The following is a 19,473-nucleotide window of genomic DNA, read 5'->3' as shown; positions in this document are numbered from 1 at the left end:
TTTGGCACTCCCTGGTGAAGGCGCACCAGGAGATGTGGACCCCTTTTCTGAGGCCAGGCTGCTGGGGTCACAGTGAGGCAAGAGCCCCTCCCCCTCCCTAGAGCCTTAGTTCAAGAGGCCAGAAGACCCAGGGAGAAGTCTTTTTGGGAGAAGGGTAGCTGCAGAGCTCCCCACCCAAGCAGGGCTGATTTGATTCTTCCCTCAGCTATGGACCCACCACCAACAGGGCTGGGGAAGACGGCGTGGGGGTCATTGCTGCAGGGATCCTTTCAATGATCAGGAACAGCAACAGGTTTGCAGGGTCAGGCTGGGGACCCCTCGCCCATTAACTCTTTCTTCTCCCTGTTTCTTTCTCTTAGGTGAGGGGAAACTGAGTCCCAGGGTAGGCTCCAGAGTGAAGAGGGAAGAAACATGATTCTCAAGGCCCAGGTCTGGACAAGTGTGAACACCTTGGGCCTGCGAATTCAGCCCCCTCCTTCCTTTCTCTGGTCAAAGGCTAGACTTGCAGCAGCTTGGGTTTGAAGGGACAGCCCAGAAGGCACCCTCTCCACTCCCCATACAGGTACCTCTGGTCTGTGGGACTGGCACAGGGTTCTTCTCCCAAAGCTGCCAGCACTGTGAGGCTGAGGCAGTGCCAGGCCGGCGGCAGCGACAGTGGTGCAATCGTTCTGGGAAGCGATCGAGGCCGGCCTGAATTCTCTGTGGCAGGGGAGGGGAGCCAATTGGGAGGCCCCTTGGGGACACTGAGGACCAGGTCCGCTACTGCTCCTCCCCCAGGAGGTCCCCCAGAGGCTACATTGGCTGGCAGGGGCTCAACAGGGGTGAGCCTGGCTGGCTTCGACCCAGGGCGACTCCGGGCATCCGGGACAGCTTCTCCTCGCTGCCACCTCGGTCAGTCAGACCCCTAGACACCTGTCACTACCCCCTCAGCCTTCCCAAGCCAGGAGCCTGGGAGTCCGGCTCCGGCCTACCTCCGGCTGCGCTCCTGGGCGCAGCTCCCGGGCTGGCGGCGCCGGGGCCCGCCCCCTAGGGCTGCGGCGCGCGGGGCGGGGGCTGGGGGCTGCGCGGGGCGGGGCGGGCCCGGGCGCTCCGGGCCCCCTCCCCCGCCCCCCTGACGTCAGCCCCCGGCAGCCTTGAGCTGCTCACTTGGCTCTCGCCCTCCGGCGGGGAAGCATGGGGCTTCCCAGGCTGGTCTGCGCCTTCTTGCTCGCCGCCTGCTGCTGCTGTCCTCGCGTCGCGGGTGAGTGAGTTCGTAGGGGGGCCGCGCCCCGGCTAGGGGTCTACGGTGGAGCGTGCCAGCGAGCAGAGCCAGCGGCGCGGCAGGGTCAGGGCGTTGCGTCCGAGAGGACGCGCCTCCTCCCCGGGTCCCCGACCGCCGGGCGCCTTGCTCACGAGCAACTCTTCTTTGCAGCCAGTTTGCAGCGGGGATTCTAGAGTATCCCGGGAGCAGCACTGGGAAGGCGGGGAGGAGGCTGCTTCTGGGAGCGAGAAGGGGTGGAGCCCAGCCTTTCGGGGTGCTGGGGGGAGTCGTCCCTGAGGTGCTCACTCTGGAGGCCCGCAACTGAAGCCGGGCAGGAGGCGCAGCTGGGGCGCATCCTCAAAGCCTGAATTCCGCGCCCGCCTGTTGCTGGAAAAGGCAGCTTCCTTCGCTGGAGGGGGTGCGCCGGCCCACCCCTTCCCCCTCCCGCCTGGGCATCGCGCCAGGCTGGAGGTGAGCGAGAGCGGGAGGTTCGGCGGCTCCCGCCCGAGCTGGGCGTTGGCATGGGTTGCGGGGCGGTGTGGGTCGCCTCGCGCCTCCCCAAGTGATGGGATCATAGGGGACAGAGATGAGGGATGGAGGATTCCCATACTGGAAGCGCCCGCTGGCTTATTTTGGGGACCACATTCAGGTGGGAAGAGCGCCCGGGCACCTTGGAGCGTTTCTCTGGATCCGCCTGGTAGCCGGGCGCTCTCGGGTCCACGCTGCCCTTGTATGGCCCGCAGCTGTGTCGCGTGTTTCTCTTAGCTCCCGTTCCGCCGTCCCAGCCGCTGTCCGGCTGGGGAAGGGGAGGGCTAGGCAATACCCAGCTCGCTGGCCTCATGCCCAGTGCCAACCATGTCCCTGGGGTATTCCAGGCTACTGCCTCCCAGGCTGACTTTATTTCTGGGGAAAGGGCTAAATCGGGCTCCACAGTTGCAGCCGGTCCAGCTCCACCCTGCCCTGCTCTTCTAGCTCTGGGAGAAGGAGTCAGGGGTCTGAGGCTCCGGGTTGGAGACCCCTCCTTCCACCTGCCCTCCTTGTCCGAGAGCCAAGGCAACAACCCAGGCATCCCAGAGCCCAGGCAGATGGTGTCGAGTGACATCACCTCCTCACAGGGCTGGCAGCACGCTGGCACCACTGACGTCACTCCTGCCCACTGCCTGGCCCTTGCCCTGACCCCTGGAGGAGACTCTGACCTCTCCATCCTTACCGGCTTCCCAGGGTGGGGTCCCGGGTGTGTGCGGAGTTTATGGAGGTGCTGCTGAGGGAGCATGAGACGGGAACTTCCGCCAGAGTTAGCCCGCTGGGTCTTGTGGGGAGTTAGGGCAGGGATTTTGGAGGGCAGAGGGTAGAGTAGTGGTGTCTTCCCCTGGCGGTGGTGACACAAAAGGGCCTGTGTGCCCCAGCCTGGCACATGCCTTGCATTCCCACACTCTGAGCTCACCCGGAGAGGAGGGGGCCTGGAAGGAAAGGGGCCTTCCTCTTGGCTGGGAGCCTGGGTTGCCCCTCTCAGCCCCTCTACCAGCCTCAGCTGGAGCTGCTCGGTGCTCAGTCTCTGCTCAATCTCTGCTCAGCTCCAGGGACCTGGGGTCTCCTGGACGGGGAGAGGGCTGGCCCAGGTGGGGCGCGGGTCGGGGGGTCCAGCGGATCAGAGGACAGGGCCCTCTGCAGACGCTCTGAGTGGCAGGAAAAACAGCTGCAGCAGCGCTGCGAGGGGAGGGGCGGACAGCCGCTGGAGCTGACACAGCTGCGGGGGCCCCGCCTCCCTCCCCCAGGTGTGCCCGGAGAGGCTGAGCAGCCTGCGCCTGAGCTGGTGGAGGTGGAAGTGGGCAGCACAGCCCTTCTGAAGTGCGGCCTCTCCCAGTCCCAAGGCAACCTCAGCCATGTCGACTGGTTTTCTGTGAGTGCTTGGGCTCCTGCAAAGCGCAGCCCGGGGTGGGAGGCTCTGCCCCTCTTGTAGCCCAGGACCCTCTCCTCCTCTGTATCCCCTCCCATTAGGTCCACAAGGAGAAGCGGATACCCATCTTCCGTGTGCGCCAGGGCCAGGGCCAGAGTGAACCTGGGGAGTACCAGCACCGGCTCAGCCTCCAGGACAGAGGGGCTACTCTGGCCCTGACTCAAGTCACCCCCCACGACGAGCGCATCTTCTTGTGCCAGGGCAAGCGCCCTCGGTCCCAGGAGCACCGCATCCAACTCCGCGTCTACAGTGCGTGACCCCATGTCTGCCAGCTGGGCAGTGAGGGTGGTGGGGCGTGGTCCCATGTCCCCCTCATTTCTATTTTCTTGTAGAAGCTCCAGAGGAGCCAAACATCCAGGTCAACGCCCTGGGCATCCCTGTGGACAGTAAGGAGCCTGAGGAGGTGAGATGTGTGGCAGATGGGCTGGGCAGCTGGTGCGCAGCAGCTGAGATGGGGCTTGCAGAGGGGCTGGGAGGCAGGGAGACTTACACCTTGTGCTCCTTAGGTCGCAACCTGTGTAGGGAGGAATGGGTACCCCATTCCTCAAGTCATCTGGTACAAGAATGGCCGGCCTCTTAAGGAGGAGAAGAACCGTGAGTAGCCCTTTCTGCTCCCAAAAGCCACCCTTGGGCCAGGTGTGGTGGCTCACACCTGTAATCTCAGTGCTGTGGGAGGCCAAGGCAGGAGGATCTCTGGAGGCCAAGAGTTCAAGACCACCTTGGACAACATAGGATGACCCCGTCTCTACAGAAAATAAAAAAATTAGCCGGACATGGTGGTGTGTGCCTGTGGTCCCAGCTACTTGGGAGGCTGAGGTAGGAGGATCATATGAGCCCAGGAAATGGAGGCTGCAGTGAGCTAGGATTGTGCCACCTCACTCCAGCCTGGGTGACAGAGCGAGACCCCATCTCTTAAAAAGAGCTGTGCCTATGGTACTACACAGGAACTTGCCTTCTGTTTTCTTTAAGCTTTTTAACTAAAAAAAAAATTATACAAATGGTGCTTGAAAATATTTTCATGAGAATTTAAACTGACAAAAAATCTAGAAGTTTCTTCTTGCCTGAGACCCCCTCCCAGAAATAATATCTGTTATCAATCAGGGTGTGTTCTTTCAAGCCTATTTCTATGTATTTGCTCATATATAGAAACATTTCTAGAACGATATAGGCTTTTGTTTTTTGTTATCTAAATCAGTCATTCTTAACCAGGGGTGATTTTGTACCCCCTCCTCCTAGGAGATATTTGGCAATATCTGGAGATATTTTTAGTTGTCACACTTAGAGGGGGTGCTACTGCCATCTAGTAGGTAGAGAGGCCAAGGATGTCGCTAACATCCTACAGTGCACAGGACAGCCCCTACAATAAAGAATCAATGTGGCCTAAAACATCAGTAGTGCTGGCTGGGCTCACGCCTATAACCCCAGCACTTTGGGAGGCCGAGATGGGCGGATCACCTGAGGTCAGGAGTTCAAGACCAGCCTGACCAACATGGAGAAACCCCATCTCTACTGAAAATACAAAATTAGCCGGGCGTGGTGGCGCATGCCTGTAATCCCAGCTACTCAGGAGGCTGAGGCAGGAGAATCACTTGAACTCAGGAGGTAGGTGGAGGTTGCGGTGAGCCGAGATTGCACCATTGCACTCCAGCCTGGGCAACAAGAGCGAAACTCCCTCTCAAAACAAAAAAGAAAAAAAAAATTATCAGTAGTGCTGAGAAAGCCTGATCTAAGTGGTGTTGTATGGTATACATTGTTAGACAATTTCTTTTGTACGATCTTTCTGGGTCAGTCTATTTAGATCAGCTGATGGTTTTGCTTATTGCCGAGTTTTCCATACTATGCATATCATGTAGTCGAGTTCACCATTCCCCAGTTAGTGGACATCTAGACAGCTGCTCGTTTTTATCATTGCAGCATTCTTTGCACACATCCTTGGATATGAGCATGAGCAGACCTGTAAATGTTTTTCTAGGGTTGACCCTGAGCAGTAAAAGTGCTGGGTTGAAGGGTTTCCAGCTTGCATTTGTACCTGGCCCTCTACAGGGGACACGGGACTCTTTAGATGGACACCTATGAACCCTGGTGGACAACCCTAGGGTGGGGTTGGAGGTGGGACTGAGGCTGAGTCTTCCTCCCCTTCCTCCCTGCCCAGGGGTCCACATTCAGTCGTCCCAGACTGTGGAGTCGAGTGGTTTGTACACCTTGAAGAGTATTCTGAAGGCTCAGCTGGTTAAAGAAGACAAAGATGCCCAGTTTTACTGTGAGCTCAACTATCGGCTGCCCAGTGGGAACCACATGAAGGAGTCCAGGGAAGTGACTGTCCCTGTTTTCTGTGAGTGCTAACTTGACTCTCTGCTCACTGGGGCTGGGGCTGCTGGAAACTCCTGCTAGCCCCTCCCTATCCAGCCCAGGGTTGACTCATGGGCCAAGAGCTACCCCCTTTGCCTATGCAGACCCGACAGAAAAAGTGTGGTTGGAAGTGGAGCCCGTGGGAATGCTGAAGGAAGGGGACCGCGTGGAAATCAGGTGTTTGGCCGATGGCAACCCTCCACCGCACTTCAGCATCAGCAAGCAGGTGTGGGGGCTTTGTGCTGGGTGCAGATGGGGATGCAAGCAGAGACCCGGGTGGAGTGGCGGGAGGAGCACTCTGCTCACCTCCCCAGTCTTCCCCAGAACCCCAGCACCAGGGAGGCAGAAGAAGAGACAACCAATGACAACGGGGTCCTGGTGCTAGAGCCTGCCCAGAAGGAACACAGTGGGCTCTATGAATGTCAGGGCCTGGACTTGGACACCATGATATCGCTGCCGAGTGAACCACAGGAACTACTGGTGAACTGTGAGGAGCTGGGGACCCAGGACAGGGGGAGCAGACTGGGGCAATAGGGAACTGGCCTTGCCCTGCCCTGGGTGACATGATTGCTGTACCCCCAGATGTGTCTGACGTCCGAGTGAGTCCCGCAGCCCCTGAGGGACAGGAAGGCAGCAGCCTCACTATGACTTGTAAGGCAGAGAGCAGCCAGGACCTCGAGTTCCAGTGGCTGAGAGAAGAGGTACCAGGCGGGTCTGGGGAGCAAGGGGCTGATGGGTGAGTGGGGCTGGGGGTGACAAGAGTGTGCTCTTCCCCAGACCCTCTGACCCATCTCTCATCCCAGACAGGCCAGGTGCTGGAAAGGGGGCCTGTGCTCCAGTTGCATGACCTGAAACGGGAGGCAGGAGGCGGCTACCGCTGTGTGGCCTCTGTGCCCAGCATACCCGGCCTGAACCGCACACAGCTGGTCAATGTGGCAGTTTTTGGTGAGGCCCTCCCTCTGGGTAGAGACCAGGTCACCCCAAGTGGGGTGGTTTTTAAGCTCTTGACAAAAAGCCACCTGCTGCTCTGGGGAGCTCTGGTGCGGAGGGGGAGGCGGGCTAGCTGGGCTTGCCGCCTCACCCCTCCCTACCTCCCCAAGGTCCCCCTTGGATGGCATTCAAGGAGAGGAAGGTGTGGGTGAAAGAGAATATGATGTTGAATCTGTCTTGTGAAGCGTCAGGGCACCCCCGGCCCACCATCTCCTGGAACGTCAATGGCACGGTGAGCAGGTGTCTCATCTGCCACCCTCTCCCAATCCCCGCCTGGGCTTTGCGGCCGGGACCAGAGATCCTCCCCATCCCCTGAGCTGCCTCCTTCCTTTCCTTGCAGGCAAGTGAACAAGACCAAGATCCACAGCGAGTCCTGAGCACCCTGAATGTCCTCGTGACCCCAGAGCTGTTGGAGACAGGTGTTGAATGCACGGCCTCCAACGACCTGGGCAAAAACACCAGCGTCCTCTTCCTGGAGCTGGGTGAGGGCTGCATCCCTGCAGGGGATGGCAGGGGCAGGCCCAGGCACGGGCAGTAACTTGCGCTTCTCCTAACACCCCTCCCTCTGCCTCCTAGTCAATTTAACCACCCTCACACCAGACTCCAACACAACCACTGGCCTCAGCACTTCCACTGCCAGTCCTCATACCAGAGCCAACAGCACCTCCACAGGTAAGCCAGGCCTGGCAAGAGAACAGGGCTGTGCCAGGGCATCCTTTCTGCCCCGTCCCTCCCCAGAGAGCCCTGTCCAGAAAGGTGAGTAGCAGCCTCATCTTGTCGGCCTTGGACTGGCTGGGGCAGCAATGGCGACAAGGTGGCCTGGAGCAGGGAGTGACGAGGAGTGTCTTTGTGGCGCAGAGAGAAAGCTGCCAGAGCCGGAGAGCCAGGGCGTGGTCATCGTGGCTGTGATTGTGTGCATCCTGGTCCTGGCAGTGCTGGGTGCTGTCCTCTATTTCCTCTATAAGAAGGGCAAGCTGCCGTGCGGGCGCTCAGGCAAGCAGGAGATGTAAGCCCAACACTGACCCCTCCACCCCCGCCCATCTTGCCGCCCAGCCTGCCGCCTGCCCAGCGCCCGCCTGCCCCTCGAGAGCAGAAGTGGGGCCCTGGGCCAGGGTGCTCCCTGCTCCACTGCCCACTGCCCAGCTTCCATCAGCCACATGGTCTCATGACCTGCTTCCCTGCCCTGGGCTGGCCCTGGAGCAAGGAGCCCTCAACCATCCCACATCCTTCACAGTGGGCCCTTCCCTTCCTGCGGCCCCGAGGTGCCAACCTCTCGCCTCCCTCCCTCCTCCCAGCACGCTGCCCCCGTCTCGTAAGAGTGAATTTGTAGTTGAAGTTAAGTCAGATAAGCTCCCAGAAGAGATGGGCCTCCTGCAGGGCAGCAGCGGTGACAAGAGGGCTCCAGGAGACCAGGTAGGAGGCGGTTCCTGTGGCCAGAGCCTGCCACATCCTCAAGGACCGGGGGCAGCAGGGGCTAACGGTTCTAACTCTCTATCCTTCACCCCTCTTTGTCAGAGATAGGGAGCAGGCCCCATCTTGCCTTCTTAACACTACTCACAGATGGCAGGGCCAGGCAAGTGGCTGAGGGAGCTTGGAGGAAGACTGAGAAAAACCCTGTCCCATCATCTTTTCCTGACCAATGCCCATGACTCTGGGTGTGGCCATTTCACCAGTGCAGTCAAACGGGGACCGCCCTCCTTCCCTGGCCTGCCATGCCCATCCTTGCTTCCTCCCCAAGGCTGCCGCACCAAGTTCATCGGCTTCTGCTTCCATCTCTCCTTCCTCTCGGTGCTCACACCTTCAACTCTGAGCACCGTCTCCGTGTTTCCCTCTTCTCCTCTTCCCACTTTTAGGGAGAGAAATACATCGATCTGAGGCATTAGCCCCGAATCACTTCAGTTCCCTTCCCTGCCTGGACCATTCCCAGCTCCCTGCTCACTCTTCTCTCAACCAAAGCCTCCAAAGGGACTAGAGAGAAGCCTCCTGCTCCACTCGCCTGCACACCCCCTTTCAGAGGGCCACTGGGTTAGGACCAGAGCTGTCCTGAGAACCTCACTTGGCCCTAGAAGGCCCGCTTTTCAGGGACCAGTCCGCCACCATCTCCACATTGAGTGAAGCTCATGCCAAGCAAGGAGCCCCCGCCTCCTGAGCGGGTAGGAGAGTTTCTTGCAGAACGTGTTTTTTCTTTACACACATTATGGCTGTAAATACCTGGCTCCTGCCAGCAGCTGAGCTGGGTAGCCTCGCTGAGCTGGTTTCCTGCCCCAAAGGATGGCTTCCATCATCCAAGTGCACCACTGAAGTGAGCACGCACTGGAGCCAGGCACCTGCTCATGTTTAAGTGTGCTGTTCACACCGGCTCTGGAGAGCACCCCAGCAGCATCCAGAAGCAGCTGCAGTGTTGCCGCCACCACCTTCCTGTCTGCCTCTTCCAAGTCTCCTGTGACATTTTTTTCTTTGGGCAGAAGCCAGGAACTGGTGTCATTCCTTAAAAGATACGTGCCGGGGCCGAGCGCAGTGGCTCACACCTGTAATCCCAGCACTTTGGGAGGCCAAGGCAGGTGGATCACAAGGTCAGGAGATTGAGACCATCCTGGCTAACACGGTGAAACCCCATCTCTACTAAAAATACAAAAAAAATTAGCCGGGCATAGTGGTCGGCGCCTGTAATCCCAGCTACTCGGGAGGCTGAGGCAGGAGAATGGCGTGAACCCAGGAGGTGGAGCTTGCAGTGAGCTGAGATCGTGTCATTGCACCCCAGCCTGGGCGACAGAGTAAGACTCCGTCTCAAAAAGAAAAAAAAAAAAAAAAAAATACGTGCCTGCAGTGAGGAAGCTGGGCACTGTTTTTGAGTTCAAGTGAATTAGCCTCAACCGCCCGTGTTCACTTGGCTCCCACGGCTGTCTTGATGGATCACGTGAGTGAAAGGCAGGGGAAGCGGACAAAGATGGGGTCTACACTGTCTTTCACGGGGATTAAAGCTATGGTTATATTAGCACCAAACTTCTACAAACCAAGCTCAGGAGCCCCAACCTAGAAGGGCCCAAATGAGAGAATGGTACTTAGGGATGAAAAACAGGGGCCTGGCTAGAGCTTTGGGTGTGTGTCTGTGTGTATGCATACATATGTGTGTATATATGGTTTTGTCAGGTGTGTAAGTTTGCAAACTGTTTCCTTTATATATGTATATATATGAAAAATAAAGCTTAATTGTCCCAGAAGTCTTACATTGCTTTTTATTCATCATGGGTACCACAGGAACCTGGGGGCCTCTGAAACTACAACCAAAAGGCACACAAAACCGTTTCCAGTTGGAGCAAATGGCTCAAGTTCTACCACACAGCGGACAGTCACTCTACTTTTCAGCAGCCAAACTGCCCTGATGACGCAGCATGAAGGGCCTGGCAGGCTGTTAGCAGGAGCTGTGTCCCCTTCCTATGCTTTCCTGCCATTTGGAACTGAAGCAGCTCAGGCTCACCGCCATGAGGAAGGGGGCCTTGACATTTGGTCCTACGGCAACTCGACTATTACCTCCCAACCCCCTGAATGAGCAAGAACTCAAGTCCGCTACAACAAAAGAAACTTTATTTAAAAATATTTTTTTACAGACATGGGTGCTTGAAAAAGCTCTTTAGTTAACTGTGTATGGAAATGAAAAAAATTAATAAATAACATTAGTATAACAGACTTCTAAACATTAATACACTGGCAAAATAAAATGGACTTAAAATGAAAATGAATCTTAAAGCTCTGCTATTCTCTGTAAGAATATTTACCTTCTGTTATTCTTTACAGGTGAGAATGATTAAATACTGCTAATATAAATTTTTTTATATTAATGACACATTTTTAAAATAGTCCACGAAAATCTTATCTATGTGTTTGTTTTCTTCTTAACACTGATATACAAATTGGGACTCTTCATTCTGGAGAAAGCATCAGGTTCTCTCCAGCACCCCCAGGCTAAGAATTTCAAAATCTTGAATAAGGAGGACTTTAAAATTTCTATCTCCCAATTTTTATTAGTTAAAGGCAAGGGAAAACTGAGGAAAGGGTAAGAGATAAGTAAAATGTCATTATATAGAAAAACTTTTGCTAAAGCTCACTATAGTCACATTACTGAGGACAGGCTTCTGGTCCGTGTTCCTTGCTGCCCTTCCCTGGGGAAACCAGGCCCTGCAGAGGGCACTAGCTGCTTAATGCTTTAAGTCTGAAGCCTTCAAATGAAAGGCCAGCCACATCTGATGGGGGCGGGGGGTGGGGACAGGAGGTCTAGACCAGTTCAGGATCCAGCAAAAAGAAGACAAAACCACCAACCTCCCCTTCTCAGGAGAGTCCATCCTACACTCCTCCACACAACTGGGTAATTAATGTCATCAGGAGGCTAGGACACTTGGAATGGTCCAGAGTTTACCTGGGAATTGTGGAACGTTCTGTCTCTTGCAGGAGACAAGGCATGCAACCTGATAACTAAGCTTGTGATTGGAACCAACCAAATGATCCCAGGGTACAATGCTGCTCTCCTCCACTGAAGTCTCACGGCAGGGGAAAGGGACTCCGGACACACTGCACCTGCCTGTCACCTCTCCAGTCACAGAGAGCATTCTTTCCTGTCTCCTAGACACTAAGGACTAATGAAACTCAAGGTAGAGGAGCTCAGACTCTGGTATTTCCATATTAAGTCCTAAAATGCAGCCTGGGATACAGTGCTGCCTTAGAAAGGCACAAAACATTTGGCTTTTTTTTTTTTTTTTTTTTTTTTTTTCAGTGTGCTAAAAATTGTTTTGTTTTGAGTAAAGGAAAAAGATATATAAGGTTAAAAATCCCAAGTCACCACAGCCAGAAAACAGATGTAGGAGGTGCCTCATAGCTGCCATGCCACTACCACATGTTTCAGCAGGAAGTTAGGCTTTTCTTTCAAGGCCAAGACACTAGAACAGTGCTGAGCAGGGTAGGTCAGGAGGCATTTACTCTCGTGGGCATTGCGTTGCAGGCTCACTCACCCAGACAGCAGGAGAAAAGAGGCCATGGAAGACAACACGTGGTCTACAGACTCCTAAGTAGTTCTCCGCCTCTCCAGTTTTAAGACGGCCATAAGCATGGCTACCCTCACCCACAACAAGGTCAGAGGTAGGTAGAGAGGAGGGAGCTGACACACAGGCACCCAGGACACCCTGCTTCAGGGCTCAGCATGGAGGTGGCGCAAGGCCTGAGGAGTTGCACGTAGCACGCATTGAGCAATACTCCTCTCTGGCCGCCTGTCTGATTTGAGGGTAGAAGGAGAATGTAGGAGAGGCAATGTTGGGGGAAGGGAGGGGCCTGACATTCATTTTTGGAACTGAATCAGGCAATCAGGACTCTGCTGATTTCTTCAGCTGCCAAATCAGGAGATCTGAGGTTGGCTTCTGGGCTTTGCTCTATACAAACACAGGCAGTGGTCGGCTGCATTTTTCTCAAGCTCTGTACCCAGGAAGGGGCGGCAAGAGCGCCACACAGCTTAGTCTATCTGTCAACAGCCAGCCCTTCCACCTGTGCTCCCCACTTGACTCACCACGGACGTGCAGGGCTTGCTCTCCCCATCCCTACTTCCCCATCTCTTACTCTTTTGCTACTTTTCAGAACCAAGAAACACTGGTATTTCCCACGGGAACCAACTCAGATTTCCTGGGACACGGTGAAGGCACATGGCACTGCTGTCCCTCTGCTGCTTAACCCAGGAGCCTAGACTACAACATCAAATGCAAAGTCTGATGACCCATCCTTCCTCCCTTGATGGACATCTTTGGATTATCAGGTAACTTCTGTGTGTATCAAATGACTCTAGTAGTTTAATAAACCTTTAAGTAAGGCAGTATGAAATACCTTACAACTCAGGACAAAAGATTCAGGCAAGCAAAAGCATAGTTAAACAAAAAAAAAGAAAAGGAAAGCTTTTATATAGGACTAAAATGAAAGCAATTGCCAGAGAAGACACAGGTATACTGTCTAAAGAGCTCTCAGTAAAAACTCTATCCTAAACTGGAATCTATATTTAATTTCTATCCTGGCAACTGCTCCATTATTATATATTCTTACTGGCTCTGGCAAAGTAGTTTCTGAGGTGCCTAGGAAGGCCTGCCTGAGAACATTACTGCAGAGCGGCCCTCACACAGGAAGGAGGAGAGGGTAAGGAGGAGAGTGGAGGAGATAGGCCGCAAGCCCAGAGAATGAACATTTCCAAGCACTCAAACCTGAAGAGGACCCAGAAGTCCATGGATAGTGGCTACAGTGGCACCCATTATTAGATTCTGCTTTCTAAGTAACACGGAAGAAGGCAAAAGACCTGAGGCTGAATGGAGGCTAAGGAAGGCCACCCAGGAACAGGCTAGCTCTGGAACAGGACAGGCTGGCCCACAAGAGGGAGGTAAGAAATCTTGGATGCCAAGACTGACAAAGGGAAGAAAAACAGGAAATAAAGATGACAATGACCAGAATTAAGTTAAACCTAAGAATTTCTATGATGTCCCAGAAAAACTCCCATGCCTTCCTTTCCACTAGCAAAAAGGCGGGAGTAGAGGCTTTACTCCTTGAGTAGAAGCCTTTTTAGGGCGTCTGCGGAGTCTCTGCTCACTTCTCTGAGAAGCTCCCTGTCTCCAGCTGAAGGAGTCTGCCACATCTCTGCCCTCCCTGGCAAGGCCAACTGCTCAAGGATACTTGATTAATGTGCCAGGCTGAGTGTAGTTTTTCTTAAGAATATGAAGTATGGGCCGAGAGCGGTGGTTCACGCCTGTAATCTCAGCACTCTGGGAGGCCGAGGCGGGTGGATCACGAGGTCAGGAGTTCAAGACCAGCCCAGTCAAGATGGTGAAACCCCATCTCTACTAAAAATATGAAAATTAGCCAGGCATGGTGGCAGGCACCTGTAATCCCAGCTACTCGGGAGGTTGAGGCAGAGAACTGCTTGAACTTGGGAGTTGGAGGAGGTTGCAGTGAGTTGAGACTGCACCACTGCACTCCAGCCTAGGTGACACAGCAAGACTCCTTCTCAAAAAAAAGAAAAAAAAAATAGTAGTATGGGAAATTGAGAATTTGTTCATAGTGATCCGCAGAGTTGGAAGGTGGTGTGGACTTGAGGACTGGAGTGCCTATTTGGGGGTCATGCATACCAAACCAGACAGGGAAGCGGGAGAAAGGACTAGGTGCAAAGCTCTGCAGTTCCAGCTCCACCCGAGAACCAAAGGCACTTCCCATCCTAGGTTCTGCGAAATACCCTGCATCCTTACCATGAGTCCCTCCTTTCTTCCGCTTGAACATTTCTGTTTCTGGTATCCAAAGGATCCCTAAGCAGTCAAAAATACAACCTTGACCGTCCTTCACTATCCACCACCCTCTAGGCATTAAGCAGTTCTACGTATTTCTAACAAAAGACTGCTCATGGAGACTGAGTTCAAGAGAGTGACAGTAATAGTTTATGCTGAGTTAGAGTACTTTAGATTGAGCTTCTAAAGCTCTAAGGTCTGGCAGAATGATGTGTGGACACTAAGCTTTAGAATCCCTAAATTCCTTGCTCTGAGAGGGAGGTAAAAGGCTGACAATTAGGGGACTGATGGAATTCAATCTGTATAATGTCTGGCTCTTGGAAGACCAAACAACTGACTCAAGGATCTTTGGGTCCTGAGACCCAAAGATAGCGCCCACACCTCCAGCCCTTCTAAAACATAGAGTTAGCTGCAAAGGTTGTTGAAAGACTGGAAAACCAATTCCAAATAGTACAGGACATGGTGACAGGTCCCAGAAGGGTGATATAAAAATCCTCCCAACGAGGGAGATTAGGGACATAGCAGCTCAGGAAAAAGTTCAAGGAAGGCACTAGATTGGAAAGGGCAGTGCGGACAGATGCTTTGCTTAAACATTTAACGCCCTACTGTGCAACTCTGAGCCAACTTACCTTTCAACTTGCCAAACAGATTCTAATTATGTTGGAACAAATTCCAACATAAAAACAGTCACTATCCATGAGACTTACATCAAGGAATTTCCCAGGCATTATCAAAGCTATAGGAGACAACAGGGGATAATGGGAGAATCTTGCCCTGCTATTAATCAGGACAGCTCTATAAGGAAAGGTAAGTCTACATGAAAGAGCTGTGAATAAAAATTGCACAATCTTACTGGGAAGAGCTATTTTAAGGTCAAATGCAGAGGCTATGACAGTCCAAGTACAATCCCTCAAACATTAGTAAACTACTATGTGGTACCAAGGGAAGGACAAATGCCTGACATTTCTGGCACATGGTCATCACTCAAACATTTGCTGGATGAACAAACTGTTACAGCCAGGCCAATAGTCAGAAAACTATTTTTCAACGAACAGTGGTCATTCCAGAGTCAGAAAGGCCAATGGCAAGAAGAGGGACTTATAGTTTGAGAAGGCCTATAATCTTCTGATTTTCAAGATGTGAGGTAGGAGAATATTCCGCTTTATCACCATTGCTGAACACCTACAAAAAGAGCTAGATCTTAAAGGGAATATATAGGTGGTCCCTAGTTTTTACAAGGAAGTTTTGTTATAAAAATTTGTGACTTGACTGTTTAGGACCATAAACACATTTTACTTTTCTATAAACACATATTTTAAGAGTAATGAACAGTGACCCCCACCTCCCTTAACCAGAAATCTTTTAAATCTATAAGATAGCTAAATAATACTAACAGTACTATCCCACATCTTGGGCCCCAGTAATGAGGGTCTGTGTAAGAAGAGAAAGGGAAAAGAATGGCAGATTATGTAGACTGGGGCTCGGGGGAGACGACAAGTGGAAGAGAGCGGCCACCCACAGGTACAGAGCACTATTCAGAAAAATATTAACAGGTAAATGCTGAGATGAGAAGCTGCCTGGCGTATTAACTAAAGGGAGGTATATTAAGAGCCCACAGGTTTTTCCATTTAAAGAACCCTCTACTTTAGTGGAAGGAACATGGGGGCAGCTGCAAAGGTCCAGTTGTGGTTGCTGCAGACCAGCAACCCAGCAACAAGGCAGCTTGGAAAGCAATCCGTGAAGACACAGGGAAAGCATGAAACTGGGCTGAATACAACAGCCCAATGAATATGAGAAAAAGGAGAACAAAGTGTTGTGGATTTTTTTACTTTATCAGCCACTAGGAAGGGACAAGGGGAAGAGCTTGCCAAAAATGGCAAAACTCGAAGTCTGTTCGTAAAAGGCAGTTTTAATTAAATTCAGAGCAAAGCCAAAGAATTTTACATTTCCATACAAATGGAAGGTGAAGAATGGGTTACTGGTGCCTTAGTCAACAGAAAATATAAGAAATTAAGCTTTTGACAATAATCTCAAAACAAAAGCCACATGAAAACTTTCCTTAATCTTGCCTGGCAATCTCAGGCACAGACCCAGGTGTGTCCTCAGAGCACCCAGTCAAAGGAAAGACCCTCACGAAATGATCCAAAACCTTGAATGCTGGCAGATACCCGTGAGCAACTAACACCCCAGCCCATCGATGGGACACAGGCACAACACACGGAGCTGGAGCCTCAGTTTCACGCTGATTCAAAGAGCCACACAGGACTCAAAAAAGGAAAAGTCGAGACTGCCCTGAGCCTACACAGTAGGGACAATAATTTCCAGAGAAGATTTAGATGCATGGAAAAGGCAAAAGATATATAGCCAGTGCTTTGTCTTCTGAAGCGATCTTTAGACTATGGGCAGTATCTGCAGATAAAGAAAAATCACAATATGGACGGGCCTGGAATCTGCTGCCGTTTTTTTTCTAGTTATTTGTCTAGGCCTTCAATATTTAAACAAAATGCAAAACTGAATGTTACCTCAAAATGAAACAGTATACGTACTGTCTGTTAGAAGTTGATGGCAGTCTACTGTTCGATATTCACTGCCATTTTCCTCTGCCCCACTCCACCTCAATTCAGGACCACCTCACCTAATGGTGGGTTGTGCCACTTTATGCCATGTAGAGAAGATACTGGGTAGCCATAGCAAATCAACACAAGGTCCTGTACTGCCTACTCTGGGAACATAAATGGCTCTGAGGCCAGAGGATAAAACCAAAAGATTCAGGAGTAGCTGAATGCCAAGACACCAGTTAGAACAAGTTTTAGTTCCAAAGATGGTAAGACTAGAAAAAAGACTGATCCAAGGAGGGTCATTTCTGTCTAGATCTAAAGACAAAAGCATGATTTAGATTTTCAGGAAGACATATTTATCAAAGAGCAGGCTTGCTTCTGATGTGGAGAAAGGTTACACACTGCTAAGAAAGTCAGCAAAACACTCTGGACAGAATACTAACTGAACTCGAGGGATCATTTATCAGCATATAAAGGAACTGACTAATGGTTCTCCAAACTGGACTCTCAATCTTCTTTATGAACCTGCGATTACACAAACTGCCAGCCCATATTGTCTTTGACTACAGTAATTTATTCACTGAATGATGTCTAATTACTGTGAAGAATACAGTAATTACAGAGAGTACTGAGGACCTCAGGTGAAGAGGAAAAGGGAAGGAAAGGAGGAAAGAGATGTTACATTCCCAAAGCCACAGGCACAAGAAAGAAACAACATCATCGGGAGGCAGCAATGCAGGGAAGGTGCTATCTGCAAGAGGCTGGGCCACCATGGGCATTATCCCCACTCCTTAAAGGGCAAACGAAAAAATCACTGCTGAAAATCTAACCTAATATTCCTCATGTTCAAATGAAGACACCCAAATAAGCTGAAATTAATTCACTGGGAAGAAAAACTGAACAGATAAATCCTTACTGTCTATTTTGTGCATTTAAATAGCATGTGAATGAAGCTTCCTAAAAGCTTTATGGTACTCTGGCCAGAAAGTCATCCTGGAAACAAATGTTCTTCCCTTCCCATTAAGTAGAAAGACTCATAACCTACATCAGAACACATACCTGGCACCAAGGCAACTGACTCCCACAGACTATTTTCTGGGGAGGGCATGGAATGTATTTAAAGGCCTCTATCTCAAATCGGTCATTATGTAATTAGGATAATCAAAACATCTTAATAGATTCAATGTTCCTATAGAAACAGTGCTTTGGAGTGACCAGTGTTAGCTGCTAGTATCAAATATGACTATAATAGTGTAGCAACAGTACTTTTCCTCCCACTTATCTACCAAACAAACCAATACCATCACACACAATAAAGAACAACCCATAAGCTGCTTGGCCTCAGTAAGGCTGGTCATAGCAAGCCCACGGCCAATGACAGAACACCAAGAAGGATGAGGAAGGAGTTGATGAGGAAAGAACAGACTGAGGGCGTTCTAAAAATAGAAGACTTTAGCTATGCACATGGTGATATAAGCCAAAGGGGAGTGTTGAAGTTGTAATACACACTAGGCTTGGGTATAATACCACAGTAGATGGAAGTCTTTAAAAAAGATTCCTTCCTAAACCTTTTGTGCTAATTCCCTGCCTGGAATTAACACACACAGCAGGTTAATCTTACAATCACAAGGATACACACAACCACAGGCAGACACACACACACACGGCCACATCCTTAACCCAGGAAGTCTTAAGTCCTCAATTAGGATTTCCAGCAAAATATTTGTTCTACAGCTTTCTGGACTGTTCCCCAGGTAGGTTATCATGTAATAAAATCCACACTCTCTTTATGTGGGAACTGAAGGACACCTTCAAATGCACTCTCAAGACCCATAAAATAATAAAACATACTAGCTGCTCCATTTTCATTTCACTGCTTTGAAATCTTGGAACCACTGATGTGATACCCCACAGAGAGGGCAAGACTTCACTGTGAAGTCACCAAAGGAACTCCTGCCCTTCTAGGTGCTACTTCAGTAATAACTCCCAACTCACTGGTCCTCTAAACCTGCAACAGGGAGGTGATGTGCTAGGTAGCTACATGGGCAGGAGAGGAAATGGAAACAAATTCCCGGAGGATGTTTTTGGCCATCTCGATGTTGTTCTGGGCAATGACCAAAGCTTTCTGGATGTCCTGGTACGAGTACCCCTGACTCATGAGGTTCTCGATCTCACTGGAGAGCTGAGGCGAGGCGGTGGCAGCAGAGGCGGCAGCACCACTACCTTGCTGCCAGCTGCCAGCTTTCCGTTCAGAGTTGATTCTCCGAGGGAATGGTTTAGGAGGTCTCTCAGGAACTTGGGAACCTTCAGTGACATCTAGAATAGGAAAACAAATATTTGCAAATCTGGGGAAATCCTCATTTAACGAGAGCAATAAAAATGTGCTAATATCAAGATATTATTGACTTTCTGTAAATTGGATACATGTGCTCTTCAGTCACAAGGCTGGGTTTTACAGGTTCAAGGGTTTTAAGATATAGTCTCCTCCTTATCACAATAAAAACAACCTTCTAAATATACCATGCACCTGTTCTACAAACAATAACCACTGCAGTCATAAACAACTGCATCATGCTTTACACTAAGCAACATGTTTGTGCACATGTAATTGTCTGTTTTAATTCTGAGGGGACCAGAGAAGATACTAAACTTCGCCTTCTACAAATAAGGAAAAAGAGAGATATAAGTTGCAATAAAGAAGCATTAGCCAAGGCTGAGTGGGGATCACTGCTCGTCTGGGCAACTGAAGGTTGTATTCTTTTTCACCAGCTGTCTGTCCTGAAGGCTGTCTTCAATTTCCAAAGTGACAGCAACTCTGGCTGCTGCCCTGCCAGGCAGCCACAGGTGCCAGAAGAGCAGCCTCCAACAATCAAGGCCCAACATGGGCTGGCTCCAGGCCCATTCAGTGTGTGTTGCAGAGCCAGCACACCTCCTTTCCAATGGAATAGAGCCCAGGAAAAAGGAATGTGTGGTCTGAGCTGTCAAACCTAACTACCAGTGTCATAAGGCATACTCAGAAAAACTATAAATCCTACCTACCCCTAACATAAGAACAGCCAGAGTTTAAAGAACGACCTCTTC

The 19,473-nt window shown here is 51.2% G+C and overlaps 2 protein-coding genes across 5 annotated transcripts in view; one reads left to right on the top strand and one right to left on the bottom strand.

The window, feature by feature from the left end:
* Nucleotides 1-1,114: 1,114 nt before the first annotated feature.
* Nucleotides 1,115-10,106, top strand: MCAM (melanoma cell adhesion molecule). Of its 3 annotated transcripts, none has more exons than XM_050759375.1 (16): nucleotides 1,115-1,240; nucleotides 3,016-3,140; nucleotides 3,239-3,446; nucleotides 3,530-3,600; nucleotides 3,704-3,791; nucleotides 5,350-5,529; nucleotides 5,651-5,772; nucleotides 5,871-6,033; nucleotides 6,129-6,247; nucleotides 6,350-6,491; nucleotides 6,647-6,768; nucleotides 6,877-7,018; nucleotides 7,113-7,208; nucleotides 7,395-7,542; nucleotides 7,832-7,949; nucleotides 8,390-9,760. In XM_050759375.1, the coding sequence occupies exons 1-16, from the start codon at nucleotides 1,174-1,176 to the stop codon at nucleotides 8,417-8,419; spliced, it is 1,941 nt and encodes a 646-aa protein (XP_050615332.1). In that variant the 5' UTR covers nucleotides 1,115-1,173; the 3' UTR covers nucleotides 8,420-9,760. The 3 variants fall into 3 exon arrangements, with proteins under 3 accessions (XP_050615332.1, XP_050615333.1, XP_050615334.1); XM_050759376.1 differs by lacking the exon at nucleotides 8,390-9,760 and adding an exon at nucleotides 9,795-10,106 and having other exon boundaries at nucleotides 1,137-1,240; XM_050759377.1 differs by lacking the exon at nucleotides 7,832-7,949 and having other exon boundaries at nucleotides 1,137-1,240.
* The window catches only part of CBL (Cbl proto-oncogene), a 104,095-nt gene continuing 94,724 nt past the window's right edge, over nucleotides 10,103-19,473 (bottom strand). For both annotated transcript variants that reach the window (XM_050759373.1, XM_050759374.1), the window contains one exon: nucleotides 10,103-18,708. In XM_050759373.1, coding sequence (XP_050615330.1) covers nucleotides 18,422-18,708 — 287 coding nt within the window. In that variant the 3' untranslated portion in view covers nucleotides 10,103-18,421. The remainder of the gene's footprint in view (nucleotides 18,709-19,473) is intronic.

This window comes from Macaca thibetana, chromosome 14 (assembly GCF_024542745.1).
Source record: "Macaca thibetana thibetana isolate TM-01 chromosome 14, ASM2454274v1, whole genome shotgun sequence".
Taxonomy (NCBI): Eukaryota; Metazoa; Chordata; class Mammalia; order Primates; family Cercopithecidae; genus Macaca; species Macaca thibetana.
Note: the sequence above shows the minus strand (reverse complement) of the source record. Positions and strands in the feature narration are given on the sequence as shown.

Bases quoted from the DNA above. Each gene is read 5' to 3' on its own strand.
- MCAM (XM_050759375.1), top strand. From the start codon at position 1,174: ATGGGGCTTCCCAGGCTGGTCTGCGCCTTCTTGCTCGCCGCCTGCTGC. The intron at 7,019-7,112 runs GTGAGGGCTGCA...TCTGCCTCCTAG, and splicing joins CGTCCTCTTCCTGGAGCTGG to TCAATTTAACCACCCTCACA. The intron at 7,950-8,389 runs GTAGGAGGCGGT...TCCCACTTTTAG, and splicing joins AGAGGGCTCCAGGAGACCAG to GGAGAGAAATACATCGATCT.